General features: G+C 46.1%; 1 protein-coding gene across 3 annotated transcripts in view; it reads right to left on the bottom strand.

Annotated features, from left to right (window-relative positions):
• Nucleotides 1–24,202, bottom strand: part of LOC8036491 (U4/U6 small nuclear ribonucleoprotein Prp3) — an 86,541-nt gene that overhangs the window by 47,881 nt on the left and 14,458 nt on the right. For all 3 annotated transcript variants that reach the window (XM_029978745.4, XM_040502941.2, XM_029978735.4), the window contains 4 exons: nt 23,793–23,883; nt 23,640–23,737; nt 15,801–15,888; nt 14,433–14,534 (listed from right to left, as the gene is read on the bottom strand). In XM_029978745.4, the coding sequence (XP_029834605.1) occupies nt 14,433–14,534; nt 15,801–15,888; nt 23,640–23,737; nt 23,793–23,883 (379 nt within the window). The remainder of the gene's footprint in view (nt 1–14,432; nt 14,535–15,800; nt 15,889–23,639; nt 23,738–23,792; nt 23,884–24,202) is intronic.

The following is a 24,202-nucleotide window of genomic DNA, read 5'->3' on the forward strand; positions in this document are numbered from 1 at the left end:
TTATTGGTTTATTAGAGTACCCTCGGGACCAAGGGGGCACTAACCCCTTAACCGTTTGGGATGAGCCTAACTCGTCAACATTCCTGCACTCAACCGTTTTGGACAAAGCAAGCTTGCTTATGAATTAGTTTGCGACTGTGCCAAGAAATGGCAGCCCTAAAATTTTTTTTTTAATTTTGATTTTATTAGGTTTGTGGCTAGAAATATGATTTCTAAGGCAATTACTTAACAGCTGAGGGTCAGAAATTCTCCAAAACTAAGAACAGTCGAGGGGTTGAAGAGGGGATTGGGTAACTAAACACATTAAAATAGACAAAATATTAAAACAAGTATTCTCGCTATATACAAATATCTTTTCTCCAGTCACAAGTGACGAACGCAGGTTGTCAGGGCGTCTCTACCCAAGATATACTTGCGCGTGCACCATCCCGCTTTGAAGGTGTGCCTTCATCCGAAGCACACAGCTGCAATATTCATACTTTTCAAAGTGTTAATGAAGGAACATGTGCAACACTTTCAGTGCTTTGCTTAAATAATTTGGGAGTTGGTGTCTCGAGATTTCCGAAGTAAAGAACAAAAAAACCGCTTTGGCCTGCGTGTCCTAGTTTTTTTTTAAAAATGGACAAAGATGGAGGTTATCGGCACCTCTCAACTCCTTCACCATCTTCCGAGTCATGTGCGCTGCGACGTCAATGGGGGTTGCGCCGGGTTCTGGTGAAGCCCTCTCTCTAGAGCCATCAGTGAGCAGCGAGAACTCATCCGCTCGCAACCGCGGGACCATGTGCTGGCGGGCGCAGATGAACATCATGGTGAAAGGAGGAAAGTTTCATCCAGGTCTGGCCATGCCCGTCCGGCCCTGTCCCCCTCCCTCCCCGGCTTCTGGCGGCTGTTTGTGGTAGCAGATAGAGCTGACGGTTTTATGGACCTCGGATAGATGGCACCACTAAAACTCCGTATAATAAAAGTTGTGTCGATGATACCAGGTTTTTGACGCATTTATATTTATGTTCGAACGACAAGATTTATAGAAAAGTTACCTTTTATCGAGCAGGTATTCGCACAAGTTGCCATCTTTCTACAAGACCCCCATTGACGTCATGCCGCGTGGTTCTCATGGCCGCCACTCACGGCTGCAGGTCGGGGAATATTTTAATTTTTGCATCGCGATTACGCGGCGGAATTGCAACATTTCGAAGGAAGGAGGTGTGTTTTCTGTCCTTTGTGACAAGGCGAACAATGTCAAAAGTAGAAAATGCCAATTCTTTCGACGTTAAAATCGGTGCGCAGCTCCTTTAAAGAATTTATTTTTCAAATTTCAGGTTTTTGGTTTTAGAAACTAATTATACACCCTTACACTAAATTGCATAATCATACGCCAAACAGTTACGTTGATATAAAATTATTTCAACACATTGTGGAACAGTAACAAAGGAAAAGAGTTCAATGCTTGAATGCATTTTTTTTTTCCAGAATTCCAGACATTTGGTCTACGGGCAACACGGCCCGTAGACCAAATGTCGGCCCGGTACTTGCGAAAAAAAGTAAGTGCAGGCCTCAAAAGACTAAAGTTTGAAGGTTGGTAAGCAGGCTCAATGTAAACAGTAGATACAAGGAGGTGTTGATCATTGTTACCAGTGATTATCACCAACTTGTTATCCCTAATTCACTTGGTCCAATTCTGCTTGCGGTTTTCAGTATCGACGTCGACCATCTCATCTACGGTTTACGCTTTTGCAGCCCGAGCGTTGCGAGCGCAATCGCATCATGTGAATCAAGCTTTAGCGTACATGCTGCGGCGTCCACGCGGAATCAATCGCCACATGTCACATTATTCACGCGAAGTTTTGCGGTGTAACGAGCCTTGGTAATTTCGCTGAAGCCGCTCAAGTAGTCAGACATCGCCACAATTCGAATGCGAAAAAGGGCAGGGGGACTCACACCGACGCCGACAACATCGCATTTCAATGGTTTGTTTATGGGCGACGGCGAGCTTCTTACCCACACCCCCACCGCGCATGCGCGGTGCTGGTGTGTCCGCTAGGAGCGCTCCGGTTTGTTTGTAAACATAAGTTGTATAACAGCACGTATCTCTGACCCTCACTAAAACCGCGATTTTGAAAAATGAGTGGCGCCACCTATAGTCCTTTTCATCCTCCTCCGCATGGGCGCTGCCATCTTGGAATCACGTGACGCGGCAGCCATTAGGTTGCTTCAACTTGCTGCTCCGCTCTCCCCTCCGCGCCTTGGCGGATGCGTCGTATTCGTGTTTTTCGTCGCGTTTCACCGCACTTTTGTGCCTTACTTTGGAAACTGTAGTCCGATACGTCTACTCGACGACTAAGACATCACGAGGGTTCAAAGGTCCTTATGACAACTGAGGTTTTGTAAATAACAGTGACATAACATTCTCAGTAAGAAGCGCGTATATTTATATCGCGCATTTAGGATCGGAAGGCGTTAAAAATGGTCAGCGCAAGGAGTCTATCTGTATTTCCTGAAATTATAGTTATTTGTATTCATAATATATCGAAAACAGTTTCTTTTGATTATGTGAGGAAACTCGCGGAGGACATAGACCACGAACGTTTAACTTGCATTTGATCTGAGGCTAAAAGTAATGGTACGTCATCACCGAGCGATTTGTTTGTTCATAATATTACACATACTTGTATTTGAGGTTCTCAATCTATTTTTGCGACGTAAACATTCAGTTGGTCGGTTTACTTATGAAGTTTAAAAATGTGTATACCGTGCTCGCTCCCATTTTGACGGTCATTTAAATGATTTATTGTTTATGTTTAGACAACCAGTGCCATCCACTTAATTAATCTTAGCACAAAGGTTGAGACTATCCGCGTAAGAAACTACCACAGGCACTTAACAGTAGTGAGTTTTAGAATAGCGTGCACAAATGACACTGTTTCTATTTGCAAATTTCAAACGCGATTTGGGGCAATAACGACGACGCCTTTTCTTTTTTTCTTTTTTTGCGTTCGCTGTTTTGTTTTTTGCTTGTATCTAAAATTAGCAATAATTGATGCCGAGAAAAAAAAGAAAAAAAAAAAGAGCCGTCTGCATAACAATCGCTTGAGTCCAGGATTGTCGATGGCGAATAAAGGTTTACTTCTGGTGGCTGGCGACGCCGAAATTTGCAAAGCGAATCTGTTCAAACAAATAAATATTTGTTCACACAGGTCCATGAAGTGGTGCCTAGCGCTAGAATTCAACCAAAATTTCGGAGGTATTTCTCCTCCTGCGCCCTTTAATTTTATTTGTCCAATTTTACGGAAGGCAAATGCCAGATTTAATTTGACTGGCCTATCACTTTTATCTTGACTAAGCAAATGTTCATATAAAAATAATTTATTTCCTAAGGCCAATATCGCGAAATGCTGCTTATGAGTACTTTAGCACGGTTGTTAATTTAAGAAATTTTCTACTCGGCCTGTCAAAACATGCTCGAGTACTGAATAAAAATAAAAAAAAAGGCCGAGATTATACTACTTGGTTATGTCAATTATCGGCATCATCACACAATACTTTTTTAGTCTGCAAAGTTCACTAAATGTTGGGTACCCATGAAAACCAAACAGTGAATAGTAAACTCGCATGGTCTGTCTAACATCACGGCGCTAACAACGGGAGAAAAAACGGCTCTTGTCAGCTCTGCGCCGACCGCACGTTTTTGGCCGAATATATTGAATATTCGAGTAACCGAATACTAGGAATTCGATTCGCGAATCGAATTATTTGGGAACTTGCTATTTGATTCGAATTCGTATATTCGAGTATTCGCACACCCCTACTGAGAAATATGAATATTGCGGTTCCCCTCAAAGTGAATATAGAATAGCGTATTATTTGAAACTACTAATAAAAAATTTGAATATTCGCCCAACCCTACCCCATGCAGTCTGTCACCGTATGCAAACAGAAAACGAGTAGAGATTATTTTCCAATGCAAATAATAATAAAACAAATTCATTCCGGCATTTTCTACCTACAGAAACAGAGAGAAGCAGTCTTGTTTTCCCCTTTTGTGAAAGCAAATGTGGCACTTCCTTTAGCATGCCTGCCTTTCTGGTGCGCTCCTTTTCCCTGCCGCTCTCGCACACTCGCCCATTTTACGAATCGCTTCTTCCACTTTGAGAGAAAGCAGGCAGATAATTAAATCACAATTAGATAAGAAGAATATCAGCCCCCCCACACACCGTCCGAGTAATTGACTGGGCTTCGAATAGAGGGCTAAACCAGCTTCACAAGTCTTACGAGTCATAATTTATTGACAGAAGCGTGCGGCAAAACGCTGGTGGCATTTAGTTGCATAAACCTACGTATCGCAACGAGCTACGAGCAAGTTTAGGTACTGGGCCTTTCACCTATAAGATATGTTTCCCAAAGTTCTCGCAACTGTTACCTTTATTACAAAACAAAAACTACAAAACCAACTCTACATTAAAAAAGCCTTCCGACAATGAGCTGACCTTTGCCTCTCTCGAAGGCTGACGTCCACTCCTAAGGCTATCACGAAGCTTGCACTGCTAAGCATCGTAGGCAGGCACCCTCCTCACTTTGTCTCCTGGTTCAGATGTGCATATCCTTCTGTCCATACGCTGACACCACGAAAATGCACCACTCCTTGTATACTGCACTATACGGCACACTATTGGTAAAATCTCCGACTATCTCTTTAAGCCCTAACTGGCTCTCGGTAGCAGAGGAAAGAAAAGAGTGCGTGCAAGATGGGGGCTGAATGTTGACCAGATGCGACTCTATTACAAGACCTCAGACTTACAGGCAGTCAATTAGAAGATGGTCACTGCCGTAACAGTACCCATTTTTGGCGGTGATAGCAGCATGGTTCAGACAGAATCGCATAAAGCGCACTTTAAGTAATCAAATAGTTGTTCCATCGCTTCCAACATGGAGAAATCCATGGAACAATTTGACTGCATTTTTAGGTGATGAAAGCATTATAGTACTCTACTGCTGCGTAGCCTACCAACCATTTTTCTACTACTATGTTCTTGGCTAAAATAATGTGATTTATTTCCGAAGGTGTTGCTTGAATTTAAGATTCAAAGAAAAAAAAAACTTGACAAAAAAAAAATTAGAAGCGAAATTTTAAATTGCGTGCGAATTTGTCGATGCAGAGCTGCAACAAGATGACGAAATAAAACCGCCTGGGCAAGCAACGGCTCTTGTTGACAACCAGAGTGCCTTCAAAGAATTTCAAAGAAGTCTAGTGAACTGAACAAAAACATTTTGAGTCACTACTGTACTGTGCACATTAAAAACCCCAGGTTGGCAGTAGTACTGCACTGACTATACTGCCCATTTACAAAGAGAGCTAAGTTGCCTCAATTAAAAGGGTTTCAAACGCTGGCTATGCTTCAATTTAATCAATTGTCTAAATATACAAACACCGCATTTGTTTCTCCACACAGGCTAATTGATGCCACTTTGCAGGAAAATGTCTCGATCCTCGACTCCTCTTTAGTCCTTTCAAAACAGACTGGCATCTAAACGAGAAGCTTGCGGATGAATGGCAACAAAAAACAGAAGCTCCTTTTCAGAACGCAAGTTAAAAAAGAAAGACTCGACTAGTTGAAATGTTGATATCAGCTGCTGTCCCGGTAAGACAAGCAGCTTTCTAACTTTGTAAGTACAAGACAGTTTGAAAATGGTTGAGCTTTAAACTAGTTTCCAGGAAATCGTGCCAACGTAAAAAGTTGCTTTATAATGGCGGCCCAGTTACGGTCTTTGTGTCTGGCTTTTTACCTCTATGTTTTACTGCTTCTACGAAGTTAAAGGGGATTTACGATAAACAATTAAAGAAATAAAATTAAAACTATCATCTTACCATACAAACCACAGGCGAGAGAAAAAACTAAAAACTTCTTTCGGATGCCGCCAAAAGACCTACGGTCCGTACCGCGAAAATTGCAACACAATCGCCGACGTCGCCTTTCAAATTCCCGTAAATGAGCAATTACGGCGAGATAAGTCCTTCTAGAAAACATGCAAGGACAAAAGCGTGGAGCAGCGAAAATCAATAGAAGAGGATCGCACAAACAGAGACGATAACTCCAGTAAAAACAACTGAGGCGAAGAGATGTCAACAGTCACGCAGAGCGTTCGCCTTTGACAGCCTTTAAAAGCGTCGATAAAGGCTGCGCAAATGAGGCCCAGAACCTGCTTTCTCTCAAAGTGTGCGGCTCTACTTTCCTTAGGAGGTTCTAGCAACAGAGAGTACCTTGGCATTAGAGCGCTCAACTGCCTCGGACGGCAAGTTGCGAATATCCCCTGGAAAAGGGCAAGAGCAGAGGTCAGGGTGCAAGGCACCCCACAGACCCGACACTGGCACCCAAAGCAAACCCTGGTTCCCACCGGGCTACCGACGCGTGGGTCGAGTGGTTCCACGACGGCAAGCTCGAAAACAAGGTCTGTAGCTCTAGTAATGCACAATCGGTCTATCGCCGGCTTTCCGAGAAAAACTGTCACGCCCGGCCGTAACGCTCGACCGTTACGCGTTAAGTTATACGAAGCATTCGGGCCCTGTGAGGGCCGTTTTAAAATGGAAATACAGGAAAACTCTCGATGGGGATTGGTCTTGAGACCGAGCGATTCCCAGCCTTACACCGGCTGAACTGAACAGCTTACAGTCGCTTTATAATGTCAAAAATATACGGTTAGCCATACATGATCGGCGGAAAACGGCGCTAGAAGACAAGGACAAAGAGAAGGAACATACACCACAGGAGAGGTGCCATCCTGTCCTGCACGTTCCTTCTCTTTACGGCACTCTTTTCCCCTAATCAAGTACAACCACTACCAACTAGCTCAACAATCTACCTTAATACGGTTAACTGCAACGCGGAAAAAAGAAAATACGAAGCTAGGGTGGGAACCACTTCGAAGGGGTACTACCAGCCGAATGCAGCTAACAGAGTTCCCGGTCGGGCCGATAGGGGCGTTGCGTCGCTGGCTTCTCTCTCGTACATCCATCCAAAGAGCAGATTCGTAGGTCTACCCAGCCGACTCCGACCAGACTGTTATGCTCATGTTCACCGCTATGATTTTAAGCGCTGGCGACGTGTATATGATCTTCGCTACCGAAAGCGAAGCACTCTGGGCTCTTCCGAGCAATCAGTAAGAGCGAGGGAAAACGACCGCAACAACCGTTTTTGTCTTTTTTTTTTTGTTTGCGCTCGCCTGTCACTCGAGTTTTCAAACCGTTCTGCGCGTGTTGAAATCGACAGTGCGGATTTTATGGCAGTACTAGCAGTACGGTGCAACGCTGCTGCGCGCTTATAATTATTAGAGACGTACGTCTCTAATTTGAAAGAGATTCTGCCGAGTGTGTTGCGCGCCTCATGACGGCGTATTATGGAGTCTACAGCGCGGCGAAGTGGTGTAACAATTCTTCAAAAGAACTAGAGCGTTCGAAGCTCAATCTTTCCATTAGAGCATTGAAATAGATTGCGTATGCAAATCGCCAGGACTTTGAAAGCCTGCCCGGCTTGCTGACGAGCAAGCTGCGTCAGCGTCGTTTGTGCAACTAGCACTTCGGCGCTACCGTGTTTGCAAGTTGTAGGAAGATTCACTTGTGGAAAAACGCGTGCCCCACTGTTCTTGTTGCGAATCCGTTGCTGCAAGGACTTGTTACTCCAGGTGAGTTGCTGTCAGAGCAATCTTCAGTTAATTTGACAGCTTCGTTTTTAACTTTTTTTATCTTAGGACAGAGTACCGAAAAGCACCAACATTCAGAGATGTAGTAGTCACTCCAAAACAGAAGTTGTTTTCTTTCTTTCTTAATTGCACTGCCTATTAGCGAGTTTGTTTATGGTTTATTTATCATTTATTCTCATGCAGCTCACCTGCAAGCCTTTTGCTTTATTTCGCTGTTGATTTGTTTGTTTGGGTATTCAGAATTTTTGTTTGTGGGAGTTGCTTACAGAGCCATTTACATAATTCGATGATAAGTGCTTTTCTTTTAGTTTGTACATAAAAGTAATTAATTTTGTTCTACATATTTGACAACTTTTACTGCATTCACTGCCTACTACAGTTCTTGGTTCCCCTTGGAGGGCGGTGGACTGCCAACAGAGTTTGTAAATACGTGTTTGAAATGCTGCAACTCATTTGAATGGTGTTCAATAAAAAAATACATTTCAATGAACGTGCTGTTTCTGTTTTGTTGCACTGGCAATATCACGCGAAGCGCAGTTGTTGCGAAGCATATCACGCGCGGCTTGTTTGCTAGACCGGTGCCGTGCTTGTCTGCTAGACCGGTGCCGTGCTTGTCTGCTAGACCGGTGCCGTGCTGGCCGCTCGCAGCGGCCAGCGCGACACCAGTCTAACAAACAAACCAGAAAAAAAAAAGGGGGGGATTTGGGGGGGGGGGGGAGGAGTAGGCAAGGAGGGCGCACGTCAACGACAGTGGTGGCGCCATCTGGGAGCTTTTCGAGACAAATTTTAGTCTCCGACCGTACGTATGTTTGCCTTTCTGCCACTAGCGCCTTGTGGCGCTAGTTTCTCCTTACCACGGTGGAGGCTACAGCTGCACTCGGCTGGTACTACTCTCCCGTTTTCTCCGCAGTCCCCGATTTGCCCGGAGATTTGCAAGACACACCGAGAAGCATTGTCGAAATTGGATCCGAAATATTAGGTTGAAATATTTTTCTTTTTCGCTAAGTTATCGAATTTAAAATTTTGGTCCTCATCGTGTTTTTTAAACTGAAAATATCTACTGACAACAATGAATAAGTGATGCCGGCGGCAGCCAGGGTTCACTCTTTGGACTGCAGGATTTGTTCCCAAGCTATTACGAGCAGTTTTGCGGTGTCAAACATGCTTTGGAAGCTTGCTCCACAACCCGCGTGGCAGCGCGAAGCAAATGCTCGGCATATTCGTTTTTTAGACTGCCCACTCGACTGGCGAGCCTGCCTTCCACCGACGTTACGGCACCGATGACCGCGGGTATATTTGAATGTTGGTTTTGGCATAATTTTCATTCGCTGATTTCACAATAATTCTTTGCAATTTTAGCGATAACAAATAGCCTACCGGGAAGGGTAAAGGCCAGAGATTCAGAAAACACAGCGAGTTAGTGCAGCTCAAAATATCGCTGGAGTACCCCTTTAAGGGAATGTACATTGTTACTCGATCTGCCGCTTTGCCTTTTTTGAAACTTTATTTTTAATAAGGACAGGCACAAATGGTTGGAAATGGTCGTGTGTAGCGCCACCGAGAACTGGAGCCCGCGACGAAGGAACGACAATAGACTGCGCGATAAAATAGAGAATAAACAAAGGGAACCTCGAAATAAGGTACACATCTTCCACTATCCAGAGGTGGAGGGAGTTTCACTGATTCCACGATGGTACCAATCTGATTGGTAATTCCGACGGGTGTCAATACTCGGGCAGCAAATGGAAAGAGAACAAACCCAGTGGAACCAGGGTACCTACAGTCGAACCCGGATATAATGAATTCAAAGGGGATCGTAAAATAGTTTGATATATCGATAATTTGATATAAAAAAATATGTTAACTTAAGCTCCAGTAGAAATTTCCGCGCTTCTCTGCTAATACCGAAGGCCCCGACAAACGGGACCTTACCAAATAGAGCCACTAAGAGTGAAGGCCCCGACAAACGGGACCTTACCAAATAGAGCCACTAAGAGTCACTAAATACTTTAGAGCTTAGCTGGTAAAGATCACAAACACCGCGGCTTTTACGCCACAATGTTTGCGATCGTTTACGCGTGCGCGACCTCCTCACATCACCAGCGACAAAACACGAAAAAAAAAATGAAAGAACGGAAAAAGCAAGTCGTATAAAAACAAACAAAAACACTCGATCCATAGAATAAAGTTAAAACTAAAAAGAAACCTCACCAAATTCAAACTACAAAAAAAAAAAAAAAAAAAAAAAACGCGCAAAGCAAAAACGGCGAAAGAAAAAGGTAAACGAAGATAAGGCGTTCAAAGTGCGATTGCTCAACCGTTGTCGACGCACTCGAGTTGAGGAAGACTTCTTTTTTTTTTTCTTTTTTGCGTATTTTATTTTGGGGCTAAGGAGCACTCCCTGCCCTCCCTACGCGCGCGCGTGCCCTTCCCTTTGCTTTTGCCATCCTCCACTTTTTTTTTTGTTTTTTTCGCTGCTCTTTTCTTTTTTTTTTTACATCTGCTTTTTTTGTTTAGTATCCCCGTGCGCGTATGCTGGCTTGGCGGTCTGCCAGTTCGGCAACGCGCGCTTGTGCTCCGCGGGGGCGATCTGACCTGGGGAGAAGCGAAGGGCCGCCCTGCTTCGTTCGCTATATCGAGTGTCCCCGCCATGGGAGTTCGATACAAAAAGACAACGCTCCTATACTGTTACATGCGATTTTCAAGGTGATGTTTGGACTGTTCGATACAAGCAATAATTCGAAATACCCGGGTGTGATATAACCGGGCTTGACTGTATAGCAACATCAAAGAGGATCGCAAAATAACTCGATACTGCCACGCGCACTCACGAATGATTACCGCGCTTGGCTATCACGCCGCGGTTCTGGGTTTGATTCCAGTGAACAAACTCCTCTTTTATTTATCCTTTTAACTCGACATTCTCGTTCAGTTCGAGAACCTTCTCGTCTGAACAAGTTACTATTGTTCTACGCCGAATGTTCCAGAAACCCATGAGGGTACAAAAGGTGCTCCGCGTGGCGGTCCGGGGTCAGTCTTGCCCTAGCGTTTGATCCTGCAGTTATGCCGACTTCGAAGCCCGCGACGCTCTGTTGTTATCTTCCGTTTTCTTTTTGCTTTGGGCACAAGTTTGCCCCATTAAACGTTTCAGTTTCCTCGGTAATTCTTTGTTTCGTCACCCCGTCATTCGTGACCATATATCGATGATTTGTACCGAATTGGGCGTCCAAGAACCTCCAAACATGGCAGAACCTCGTGAAAGCATACTCAGAGGAAACCGAGGGCACCACCGCCCGTGCGCGCACCTCACTACATCTTTGCGCATGCATGGTTGCGACCTCAACAACGCGGGCAGCGAAACACAAAAATTTTTAAAAATAGCGAGAAAGTTGGAAGACTGGGAAATACAAAGCAACTCTCTTTATGCTGAGGGAAAAAGTCGAACGAGCAACAAAAAAGAACTGGTGTACAATCAAAAAAAGCCAGAAAGAAGGCAAGTAGAAAAGGCTAAAGAGAAAGGGCAAAAGAAAATGTAGACCCTTCCACTCCATGTGAAGATGGACGACCAGCGAAGCTGTTATCTTTACGACGTCTAGGACGATGCCTAGAGGACAACGTCAAGGACCACAGCAAGGACGAGGTCTAGGACGACCTCAAGGACGACTTCTAGGACGACCTCGAGGACAGCGTCTCGAAAAACCTCGAGGACGACTTCTAGGTTGATTTCAAGGATGTGTTCTAGGACGAAGCCTAGAGAAATTCAGCCTTTCCGCTCTGGTGAAAACCAAAGTGGAAAGGTTGCCGCCATCAATGAGCTACAGCGGCAACCAGACAACCGGCAAGTCTGGTCCTCTGCAAAGCTTGGAAATAACTGCCACAAACTGTTCCGTCGTTAGCTATGCAAAGAAATACGAGAATTTCTTGCTGCAAACCGAGTTTTCCGGCTCCTCCCGGTGGCCGTGCCTCAAAGACGGCTGAGAGCGAAGATCACTACCACGTAATCCTCAATAGGGCAACGGCCCAAGCGAGGGGCTGATAGCCACCCAGTTCTTGGCTTCGGTTTAAGGCTCAACTGCACTTGCACCTGCATTTCCAGATATGTCGGCAGTACTCCAGAAACCTGTCACCCCGCTAATACCTAACACCGGGTACATAAAGAAATACACCCAGTCTGACTACTGCAAAAACCAAGCTGAGAAAAAGTTCTGACTTTAGTCGACTACAGTCAAACCCACCTATAGCAAACGCGGTAGTTCCGCAAAAAGTGGTCGTTTTATACGTAGTTTGTCATATCTGGACTTACTTTCAAAACACGTTATAAATAAGGATAATGAAGCTGGTATTGGTAGCTTCACTCTGCCAGCTCTTTATTTAAAGAAGCTGTTTGCTTGATTCTAACACGCAGGCAGATTTGGCTTTCCGATAATCAAAAAGTAAATTGCTGCCAATTCTACAGCGCAGGTAAAATAATGAAAATTGATCACATATCTCATAGAACAGATTTTATGAACCACGCGCCAACGCAGAAATAAATGCCGTGCACTAGTTCGACGATGGTTCTTCGCTTTCCACAGAGCTAATACTTGCTTTCGACTAAAGCATTTTAAATGCCGCGCTTGCGCATGCACGAGTGTGCAGCCGTCGCCTCTGCCAAGGTCGTCTTCCAAACACTTTGCGAGATCGTCGGGTGGATGGGATTGCGAGGCCACGCAGTGCTGCTTCGTTGTTATCTTTTTCCGCCAGCGTGATGACCTTTCGTTTAAACAGGTTTAAATAAAGCCTTCTAGTAGACTTTTTTTTTTCCACATTTTAAAACAACAGACATGAGATGGCAGACGCGAGAGAATGTGCCCGATACGATACGGCTACAAATGGCAAACGTAAAGAAATGGTCACGGTGGCGGTGGGGCTAGCCACCTTATACCGAGCATTGAGTTTTGAGTATGCAAACATAGAATGAACGAAGGCAGCACGGCATGAGTGTCGACGTCCTCCTTCTTCTCCTCTTCTCCTTCCCGCGCACGCACAATCAGTGGACTACTGGACTCGGGAGCCCGGTTTTGCTCTTCTAGTTTTGTTTCCTCTCCCCGGAGAAGTATGCCGTGCGGCCGTGGAAATGACCTTGAGCGGCTCCCGGAGCACTGCGCCCAAAATGCAGCTTTTTATTTATTTTTTTTTTCTCGTGCGCGAGAGTTTTTTTTTTTTTTTTTTAAACCGGATTTGGAGTGTTTGTTGTAACAGTATGATGCTTTGAAAGACGGTCGTTTTATCAGGACCAATTTTAATGGCTAGGGTCTTGAATTCCTATATGTTCCGAAAGCTGGTTGTCATAACCGATAGGTCGTTATATGCAGGATCGTTATAAGTGGGTTTGACTGTATATAGTATTCGGGATAAAATTTTTCAACAAACGTGGCGTAGGTATACCAGTTTTTGCTTACATGCGAGTTTATGCCAAAATAAACATTCAAAAGACACCTACCCTTAACTACCTAGTTCTTTTGCAGAAAGAAAGGATTGACTATTGCCACTGACGATAAATAATCCTGAAGTAAAGGTTTGAAAGTAACAAAATATAAAAGACCTCCCAATGACGTCCCAAACCTATCCTGCGCTTCCTTTCAGGGTCTTGGAGACCAAAGAAAAACGAAAGAAGACGGGAAAGTGTTTAACTCCGTGCTTTGACCAAGATAAATGAGGTGCCATTATTCTCTCAAAACAAAAAAACCAACATCAAACTGCTTTTCAAGCTGGCTGCCATGGAACCACAGACTTCAGCAGAAGGGAAATGGTAAGTCCCATAATACACTATAGTAGTTCACTTCCATTACAGACAATAAAGACTGACAAAGAAAGGGCCCAGTAGACAGCTTGACGGGCCGCTCAGACACGGTACATTCCACACCAGTAGTAGGAAAATTAATGCAAATCACGCATAATTACGTAAGTAATATAAGTCAACAATAACAAAAAAAAAAGAGTTAGCATTACCATTACTGCAATGTCAATGTACAGGGCCTGTGAGGTTAAACTGCAAAAGCTAATCACCATATATTAAGCTATACATAATGGCTCGCAACTCCTTCATTGTTAACGTATCTACACAAAGCCGGTCCGATCATACGATGAATTTAGAAGAAAGAAATGACACCCCATGTACACAATGTCTTGCCTTCCTGAAACCAACCCGTGGCGTCGCAAGAAATGGAAAAATACCGGCATACAGGTGACCAACGTGCAAAAGCCTACATTAAAGATTAAACTCTAAAATGCGTAAGATATAACTACGACTCTGAATTCTCAGGGCCTACTTTGGTGAAAATTTGCAGGAAGCTTAAGAAGTTCATTTTAATTTAAAGAGATTTTTTATTCTGAAACGTCCTCGCACACTTTGAGGTCAGAATTCAGAACTTTGGAAAGTCTAAGGTACTTGTAGAACCACTTTGCATTCTGAGCTGGACGTCTTAAACACGTTGGAATACACCCATTGTTAATTTCCGCTAGAAAAAATAAAAACATGAAACGAGAGATAGAAACCTGCATTACTACTATAGAGCCGTCCAACTCTCAAGAATAATTAGTATCCTAACGAACCGCTCCCTTTTGCCCAAAAAACTTAACTGGGAAGGAAGCACACGCCTTCAGTACACAGACTCATTGGGGAACTGAACTGGAGTCGGTGCGTCGAAAAAGAGAAGCAGACAGCTGCAGCCTAAACAAGGAGCAGAAAAGGGGCTTACGATCTCCTTCTTGGGCACCATGAGGGCGATCTTTGTGGCCGAGGAAATGCCCGTCTTCTTGGCAGCCTGGGCAATCTCCTGCTGCAGCTTCTCCAGCTTGGCCTGCCGGCAACAGGGAGGGACCAACAACAGAGGGGGTCAGCCTTCCGCTCTCGACGTCCCTTCTCTCCGAATCAAGGGCCAGGTCGGGCCTTCGTTTGTGGAGGCGGCCAGAAATAAGGTTTCATCGTCAAGCACATAGATCCAACGAATGTTCACAAAACGCACCCCAAGCAAGACATTCTGTTTCACAGCTAAATGCGACGCTTAACTCCCAGCCCCATTTCAAATTTTGGGAGTAGAGGAGCGTTGAAACAACTCCTCTCCTACCGAGCATAGCCCACATTAAAGCGCAATATAGTCGCGGCGCAGAAGGTAAGAACATGGTATACGCTCGTGTTTGGTCGTACCTAGCTTTTTTTTAGCTAAGCGGATACCTAGCGTGCTTAAGAGAACATTTTGCCCGAAGCAAAGAAGCCACTCTGGACAGGTGCCCGAAGACACCCAAAATTAGTAGCAGACAAGTTCTACCACACAAATACACTGCAGTATCCTGAGACACCACGATGCCATCTGGTGGTTGTCTCGCTCGAGAGCATGTGCAAAACGAGACGCGAGACGAAGTGATGAGATCTCGCAGCAGCGAAGGTCTGCGGCACTCCGGAAGCTATGCCAGCTTCAAAATGTAATCCAAAGAATCGACATCAAAAATGCCATTGCGCCGTCATAACGAAGTCTGTTATAACGAAATGGTGTTTTAGCAAAGCGATCACAATTTCTCATTTCCATTTGTACTTTTTTAATGTAATTGCGTTTGTTTTTAGCGAAGAAAATGGAGCGGCTCCCGCGGATATAGCGAAAAGGAATGTTGCGATAATCAAAAAAAAAATCAAATTCAGAAAAGGTATTGAGTCGCAGAGCGCCGCACTTTGCCACCGTGGCCGAGCAGTCGCCCAAAAGGGGCAGCAGACGACGCCACAAAGTCCGCCGGTGGTGGCCTCTGCGTCGTCATCTGCTCCACACTCCTTACGCAGCAAGCGGCTCCGCGTCACTCGTGGAGAAGCCGTCGTGATGTGTCGACGGGGGTGTTCAGAGCGGAAGCGACCATGTAGCGACGTAGAGATCCTAGATTTCAGAGGGAGCATCTCCAACCATGGAGAGCATTTGCAATTGAATGACGGTTGTCTCCCGAGCGGATTGGCACAAATGCGCACGCGTTGGGTTCTTGTGTGGTGAGACCGGGTAACTTCCTGCAAACGCTGTAAACCCCGTGACCCATCTTTTCCGTCTCCTTGCTGGGCTTCGCTGAGCTCTGCCACAGCTTCTCACCTTGGTTCGCAGACGCTGCGCCAGCTGCTCATACTTCCCCTTCTCGTGGAACTTGAACAGCTTCTTGCTCCTCTGAGCCGACTTGGCACTGCAAAAACGACGCACTCAAACTATGCTCGCAGGCACGGAGCTCTTCCTCCACAGACATCATTTCAACATGTCCCTCGCAATCGCATTTCTATATATATATCATTTTTAATACGGCGAAACCTTTAGAATGGCAAGTTTCGCTCGGCATCAGGTAATCGGGTACATTAGTATATTTTTTCTAATACAAATTTCATGCGCTCCTGATGGGTGCTTACAAAATTGCATCTTATAAATTCCCCGATTTTTCCACGCTTTGCCCGACTATTCCGATTAAATTTCCCGACCATTATGAAGAAAGAAACTGCAGAGGACGGGGCTGCAGGAATCGTTTGGGTTGTTCCCGTTTAACCCTTTTGACGGCTGTCGCCACACACGTACAGTGGCGGTTATACGTTTTAAAGTGCAAATACTGAACTGCGCGCAGCGTGGGAGGTGGTGCTATTTCTTACATTTTTGGCGAACTGTAAGCATTATAAGCGCATGGTGTTTCTCTTCACCATACTATTTACAGTCTTCAAATTCAATGCTTTGAGCGTGTGATGCTCACTTTGCACACTGGCCGCTCTGGCGGTAGTACCGGCGGTAGTGCCAATGCAAGCACTGGCTCTTTTGAATCAGACGCTTTTCGGAACTACATTCGGAAGATGAGCGCTCCTCGTCCGACGAAGAAGCTCCATAAAGCACCTCCGGTTACGAATCTGAGGCCGCTGGAACGTCGCAGAAGTGGATGCGTTAAAATGAAACCGAATGGAAGAAAACTGACGAGTTTCGCCTCCAATATTTCCATTCAATGCTTCCAGACCCGAAGGTCTTGCAAGCAATGTACCTGCACCTGCTCCATCATTAAGAAAAAACAAGCACATGGACCCCCTCTTTCCATCATTCATATGGAAACAAAACCCACCCACTGGGAAACACCTTTTGGGGAGAAAAACTCGACCCTCAAAGGGTTAATCCAGTGAATCGTCAGGTATCCTACGCTGCATAACGATGCTCCCGGCAACCGAGGCACGGCACGAAGGTTACCTACGTCGACGCACGCCACACCTTCCCGCCTCATAGCGCGTCGCTGCACGGCCGACGGCGGTCATTTTCCCCAATTTGACCAAATGTCCGATGCCTTCCCCGACTTTTTCGGTTGTTTTATGGGCGAAGCTTCTTAGGGTCTAGCCTTGTCCGTCCGGCGTCCGTGCTCACATCGATCTTGCTGGTGCTTGTAAGCTCATGTGCTCAAGTAAAGCAAAAAAAAAAAAAAAAAGTTTGCGCAGTAGACAGGATTCGAACCTGTGCGGGGAGACCCCAGTGGATTTCTAGTCCATCGCCTTAACCACTCGGTCACGACTGCGGGACGAGTAGGGGGCTCTGAGATGTGGTAGTAACTCGGGAGCTGGGGATGTCATGGATGAAACGTTGCATGTAGCCGCTCAACGTCTATACAGGAGAGGGCGCTGCGGTCAAATGCGTATATAATCGCGTTAAACTTTGCATGCATGGGCTCAATGTTTATAGACGAGAGGGCGCTCGGTCAAATGCTCAACTGCGTATATAACCACGTTCCACACCGCACATTCTCTTTCTGACATGGATGAAAACGAACGAAAGGCTCGGCATGCTGCGGCTCAGCGTCTACGCAGACAAGCACCACCAGAGCTTCGCCCCAATCAACATCATTCACCACGTGGAGATGCGGTCAATTTTTATATACCCTAATAATTTTAAGTTTTCCGGGTTGGCAGACACCCAGTCGAAGATAACGCGCAAAAGAAGCTACGCATTATATGTGGAAGTTTGGACATGCGTAGTTTTAAAGAAATGGATTCCCAGATAAGTGGGAAAGGATTGTAGAGTTTTGACAATCATTGTCCATTCAATACCTTGGCAGAACCCAACAAACATAGAAAATAGGCCATGGCGTCCGGGACAACAAGGGCCAAATGTTCCGTGGGTGCCGTGTTTGATGTTCCTCGCGTGGCTGAAGATCACAAAAAGCCGACGAAAGGACATCCCTTCTCTCTCACAGTTCTAAAGCCGAAACGAAGCATGAATGCGAGGAATACACGGAAACATTAAGCCTACATTAACGTTGGATTGTTGTTGAAAGAGGATAAGGGGGAAAAAAAGATTACCAGCGACTTTTACCTTTGATGTACTTGGACGCATAAAATGCAGGATTTAAGGAGCAATCGTTTAAATTTGGCTAGGAGACACGAAAGAGTCGTTTCGGGAAGGGGAAAACATAGTTTATTAATCTCCCTGCTAAATTTAGCGGGCAAATTGACGTTGCACTACTCGACATCGCCCGAGGTAGTATCGCATGATACGAGAACTTGACACCGTAACGTCACAATGCCACGCGACCAGACGTCGCACAACGTGAGGTCACGTGGCTTCAGTTTACCCGCTAAATTTAGCAGGAACTTGGTGTCACGGCATCACTAAGATACCCAAATGTCAAGCGACATTCATTTTCCCGCTAAATTTACTAGGCGAACCGTCGTCGCATGACCCGAGGTCATGTGACGGGTTACGTGACATGCAACATGAATATCAAGTCACACAATCTCGATATTCCCGCTAAATTTACCGAGCTAAGTGACATTGTGCGACACAATCCTGTGATGCGACGTTACCGAGTCGCATGACCACCCGAGGGTCACTCGACCTCATTCGAGGTTAGCGAAACGTGGCCTCGAGACCCATCAATGACCCTCGACGTCAATTTGCCAGTCAAATTTAACGAGGAAATGCGCAGACGGACCAATTCTCGGGGATTCGGTTAAGGAAGGACGCGAACCTTGAAAACCAAAAAATCGCGAAAAAGTTGATTTTTAGAAAACTATATTTTTGGGTTGTATATGTCATAAACTACCTTCCCTGTAATTATCAGTACCTAATACAACGGGAAAATATTTAAAAACAAATATTTACGACGCGTGGGTAGCTTCCAAGTGACAATCAAATGTCAAAACTCAACTGCTCTTCGCGCGCTCGCCATTCCCGATGCGCTTGGCCGATGTCCGCCATCTTGGTCTTGTTTTGAACGTGAATTCTTCCTCCTTTTTTTGCCGGCTCCCAAAACAGCGTTGGCCGCATGGTTAGGGCACGATTGCCGTTCTCCTATGTTGCAATCGCGAAAACGTGATGAGACAGAGCGCGCGCTCCCCGAGCGCGCAGAGGAGAATGGGGCTACTATTAGCCGCACGGGAAGCTCTCCTCTCCCGGCGCGCTGTTTTCCTTTCCCTTCCTCCCGCTCCGCCCGCTCGCGGGCTTGCGTCGTCTGCTCCTTCGGCAGTGATCTGCTTGCTTGTCCTCGTGCTTTGTCAGCTTCGCTTTTCACTCCTCCATTATTACGTCGGTTTTGTTTTCTCTATCGCGCCTCTTCTTCAATCAGGTTAGCTATGTGGAGGAGTAAGTACAAAAGTAAGACGAGGTTTGCGTACGGAGCGTGTAAACGCTCAATGAAGGAAGTGAGAGCAGCGAAATCGAGCGCGGATGCGGCTCTTGCCACAGGCAGCGACATAGTCATGTCCACGTGTCCACCGACTGCAGCTGAAGAATCTATCAGCTCCTGTGTGCCTGGAACTTCGACGGGAAACACGACGGTGCACCTGCAGACGGAGCATGTTTCTCGGGCGGAAGATGAAGCGACAGTGCAACATCGCGATGCCGTTCGTGCCGAACTTGCTTCCGTGTCTGCCACGCAACGTAAGTTTGATATTCTGAAGCAAGATCCTCCTACTCCGACGAATTCGTCATCGAAATTCACCATCGTGCGGCTAGATGCTATCAATGAACTTGGCTACATGGTCTGCCAAGGCTGCTCAGCCACGGGAATGAGGATTCAAGAATCGACTGCTCTGGGTCTTGCTGTGAAGCTTGAACTTGCGTGTTCCCTCTGTGAAGTTGTATCCCATGCCTGGTCTTCATCACGCAAGGCCGACTCTAACGCGTTTGACGTGAACCTGAGAGCAATATCAGCAATCAGGAGCATCGGCAAGGGCCAGACTGCGTTGAATGACTTCTGGTCAACGATGAACGTGTCCCACCGAGGACTCCATCACAAGACGTATCAGGAACACCTCAAAAACGTTGTCAGCAAGTCGGGTGTAGTTTCTGCAGAGAAGATATTCACAGAGTCCGCTGCTGCTGTGAAAAGTATATGCAAGGACATGGACCCAAGTTTTACCAGGGATGTTGCCGTCGTCTATGATGGCACGTGGCACAAGAGAGGCTTCAGTTCCCATGTCAGCGTTGGGAGCGTCATAGAATTTGACACCGGCCTGATTCTAGATGCTGAAGTGCTCTGCAATCTGTGTCTCAGCTGCCAGACTGAACCCAAGCCTGGAGACGAGAAGTATGCCGAGTGGTTACAAAACCACAACTGCCAAAAGAACACTGATGCGAACTCTGGAAGGATGGAAGTTAATGCTGCACTTGCACTTTTCGGGCGCTCTTTGGAAAAACATGATTTGCGGTACACTACGCTGATTTCAGATGGGGACAGCAGGACTTTTGGTGCCTTAACCGAAGAGAGAACCTATGGGTTTGTCCCCATAAAGAAAGAAGAATGCCTCAACCATGTGCAGAAACGAATGGGGACTGCTCTGCGAAATCTCTCGCAGAGGAGTGACAAGCCACTTGGAGGAAAGGGCCGCCTCACGAAAGCACTAATTGAAAAGCTCACTGGCTACTACGGATGGGCCATAAGGAATCACAGCAACGACGTGGGCGCCATGAAGCGGGCCGTGTTGGCGACCTTTTATCGTGTCACCTCAACCAATGAAAATCCGAAGCACGACCTGTGTCCAAGTGGAGCAGACTCTTGGTGCAGGCACAGGGCAGCTGAGGCAAAAGGAGAGCCACTGGCAAAGCACAAGTACTGCCTCCCCAACTATGTTGCCGAGGCCATGCTGCCTGTGTACGAGCGCTTGTCACAAACGGCGCTCCTCACGCGCTGCTTGGGAGCCAAGACTCAAAATGCTGCGGAAAGCTTTCATTCGGTACTGTGGTCTTTGATGCCGAAGGAGCAGCATGTTTCACTGGTGTCTGTAGAGGCTGCCCTGCACGAGACAGTCATCAGGTTCAATGCTGGCTGTACAAGGGCATATGGAAATAAACAGTGCCATGAACCTCCAGCCTGCACACCTGGCTCTCTGGCGGGCCTCGGAAAAGGACTCTCTGCACTTGAGCAAGGCCACAAGGCGCCACCACGCAAAGCAAGATGCACGCCAGAAGAGGAGAGCTGAACATAGCACCACAGACTATGCTGCGGGTTCTTTTTGACACTGTTGTGCTGCATCTAACTTTGGGACTTTGTTTCTCGAGAAGGTGTTTATTGAATCTTACATTACTTTTAAAAAGCATACCTCGCAAAGCAGTTGTTCGATTTGTGTGCTGTTTCTTTTATTTTGATGACAGATAGTAGTACCGTAATATCCCGAGTCATCGCCCACCCCCAACCACCTGAAATTCGTTAAAAAAGTGGGGTGGGCCATGTCTCGATGGGTGAGCACAAACACTTAAAAAAAAGCGGAAAAAACCGCCTATTTTTCTCTGCGTATCTAGCGCTGATGCACAAGAGATACATCAAACTCAAAACTGTTTCATTGTTTTATAGAAAAAAAATGCTCACGAAAAAATATTTTACTATAGCGAAGTCCGTTGCTTGCATACGCGCTAGAAACACCGCCGATCTGCATATAGCACGAACGTTTGTTCCGTGAAAGAATGTCGCCATTATGTTCTCCTAGTTAGTAAAAAAAAAAAAAAGAAAAGTCTACAAGAAAATAGAAAAACCGACCAGGCGCAACGCGCGAGCGAGGGAGCGAGCGAGCGGACCAAAGAAGCGACCAAGAGCAATGCTGGGAAAGCGGGAAAGCCGGCGGTCGGGTTGGCAAATACTTGCGTCGGGCCAAGTCGGGCGCCTTGTAGTGGTGCAAAACTATCGATAGTACTATCGATAGTATCGATAGTCGCCAGAAATCTGACTATCGATAGTGAAAAAACTATCGATAGTACTATCGATAGTCGACTATCGAAAAACTATCGATAGTACTATCGATAGTCGACTATCGAAAAACTATCGATTGTACTGATAGTCGACTAACGAAAAACTATCGAAAAACTATCGATAGTCAACTATCAGAAAACTATCGTTAATCGACTATCGGAAAACTATCGATAGTCGACTATCGTAAACCTATCAATAGTACTGTCGACAGTTTACTATGGATAGTTTTGCGACACTAGTAGTTTGCGTCGCTCCCTCTTGTCTATTCATCGCTTTAATTTTTTTTTTCAAACGGGGCACCAACTAGCTTAGATACTTACCATCCCAACTTTGGTTCAGCTTTCAGTGATGACGAAGATGGGAGTTTGGGCGAAAAAAGAAGGGGGGTGGCGAGCGGTAGGGCGAGGGCAAGACGGGCTGGGGAGGAGGAAGCAGACGGAGCGCTGGAGAAGAGAGGGGGAAACCTCCTTCTCTCTTTAGCGTTCCGTCTGCTTCCTCCTCCCCGGCCCATCTTACCCTCGCCCTACCTTCTTGAGTTGTAACGGTCTATAGTGGTGCAAGACTATCGATAGCACTAGCGATAGTATCGTTAGTCGCCAGTATAGTAAAAAAACATCGATAGTCGACTACCGAAAAACTATCGATAGTCGACTATCGAAAAACTATCGATAGTACTATCGATAGTCGACTATCGATAGTTCTGGGACACTATCGATAGTTTTGGAAAAACTATCGATAGTATCGATAGTCAATTTATCGATAGTTTTGCATCACTAGCGCCTTGTCAATTGCAAGCTCTTGCGCAACTTTCTTGTTTGGTGCGTACATACGTGCGTCCGTGCACGGCGGGCTATCAATGCACGGTTGGGACACTCTGCAAACGTCTTTGTAGGACGTTCCAGCAAAGCTTTATTTACGCGTTGGCTCTGCCTAAAATATTGCACAACCGCGGTCGCGACAGGCGGGAAGAAGGAGCGGGTTTGCGGTGACCTTACTTCGGCGGAGACAGACTTTGACCTAACACTCCGCGGTTACGTTAACAAACTCTTATTTTGTTATCTCCATCGTTTTCTTTTCGCACGGATACACGACCACTTTGGGGTCGCTCACGGAGGTAAACAAAAAGAAGTGTCTTTCCCTCCTTCGTTTTACTTTGTCACGGACGTCCTCCAACTGTAAGATCCGCGGCCGCGTCATTCGGGTAGGATGAGTGTTCGCGGATCGCAGAGTCCGCGCTGGGGTATTTGAAGGGGTGGGTGATGACTCGGTGTTTTTTCGGAAATCGATATTGGCCCAAAAAATGGGGTGGGCGATGGCTCGGGTATGGGAGATGACTCGGGATATTACGGTAGAAGGTTAATTTTCTTTAAACCATAAATTGTTTTTATATCTGTTAATGACTTTGGTGACATGAAAATTTGAATTTGTATTAAAAGCTGTTCTAGAACGAAATTCACCGAAAGGGCTGTCACTCCCTTGGGTGTATTTTCAGACACCTGTCTAGCGAATTTAATGTTCATACAGTAGTCCATTTATATTTCGGGCTTGGCAGAACAAAGTAACATAAAAACTCATGTAACTCAAAAGTGAACAATCATAATTAATTCAAATCTTAGTTATTATCAATGCCCTTATACCAACATACTCTGTTAATTTCATGCCAATAGCTCCAGAAACAAAAAAATATATTTTTGTTCCCCACCTCCTTCCTTAAGAAGCATACTGGGAACCCGACGCACCTGACCCTGTGGTCGTAGAACTTCTGCTCGGTGACGTCCTCGACCACCTTCTCCTGGTGGATCTTGAACTGCTCCCGCTTCTGGGCTCGGATGTTGGCCTGGTGGGGGAAGCCCGTTGAAGGGGGCCGGGCTGGCGGTCTCTCTTTGACTCACCTTGAGGGTGGGCGTGTGGTGCGCCAGCTGCACCTCCTTGCCCGACAGGTCCACCGTGCGGCCCTCGGCATTCAGGATCAGCGGTGTGGGCCTGGGAGACACGCCTCCATCTTCACCAGCCATCTTCCCGGTCTAGTGTCCGGTTGGTTCGCACAATGCTGTTTTATGCACCATTTCGCGACGGTGACGTCGAGCGCCGCGGGGTGCAAAATGGCACAAGAAATCGCACCGTGCGAACCCGGCATTCTGCGCGTGACACCTAGCGGCTGCACAATTCCAATCTGAATGTCAATCTACGCCCAGAAGTGAATGAGCCGAATGTTTGCGACTCCAGCGACCTAGGGGCAAACAACAAACGTGGTAGTTGGAAATAGGTCGCGTACCGTAAAATCCCGGAAGGGCACCTTCCC

Source organism: Ixodes scapularis, unplaced genomic scaffold (genome assembly GCF_016920785.2).
Source record: "Ixodes scapularis isolate PalLabHiFi unplaced genomic scaffold, ASM1692078v2 PGA_scaffold0__279_contigs__length_252992795, whole genome shotgun sequence".
Lineage (NCBI taxonomy): Eukaryota > Metazoa > Arthropoda > Arachnida > Ixodida > Ixodidae > Ixodes > Ixodes scapularis.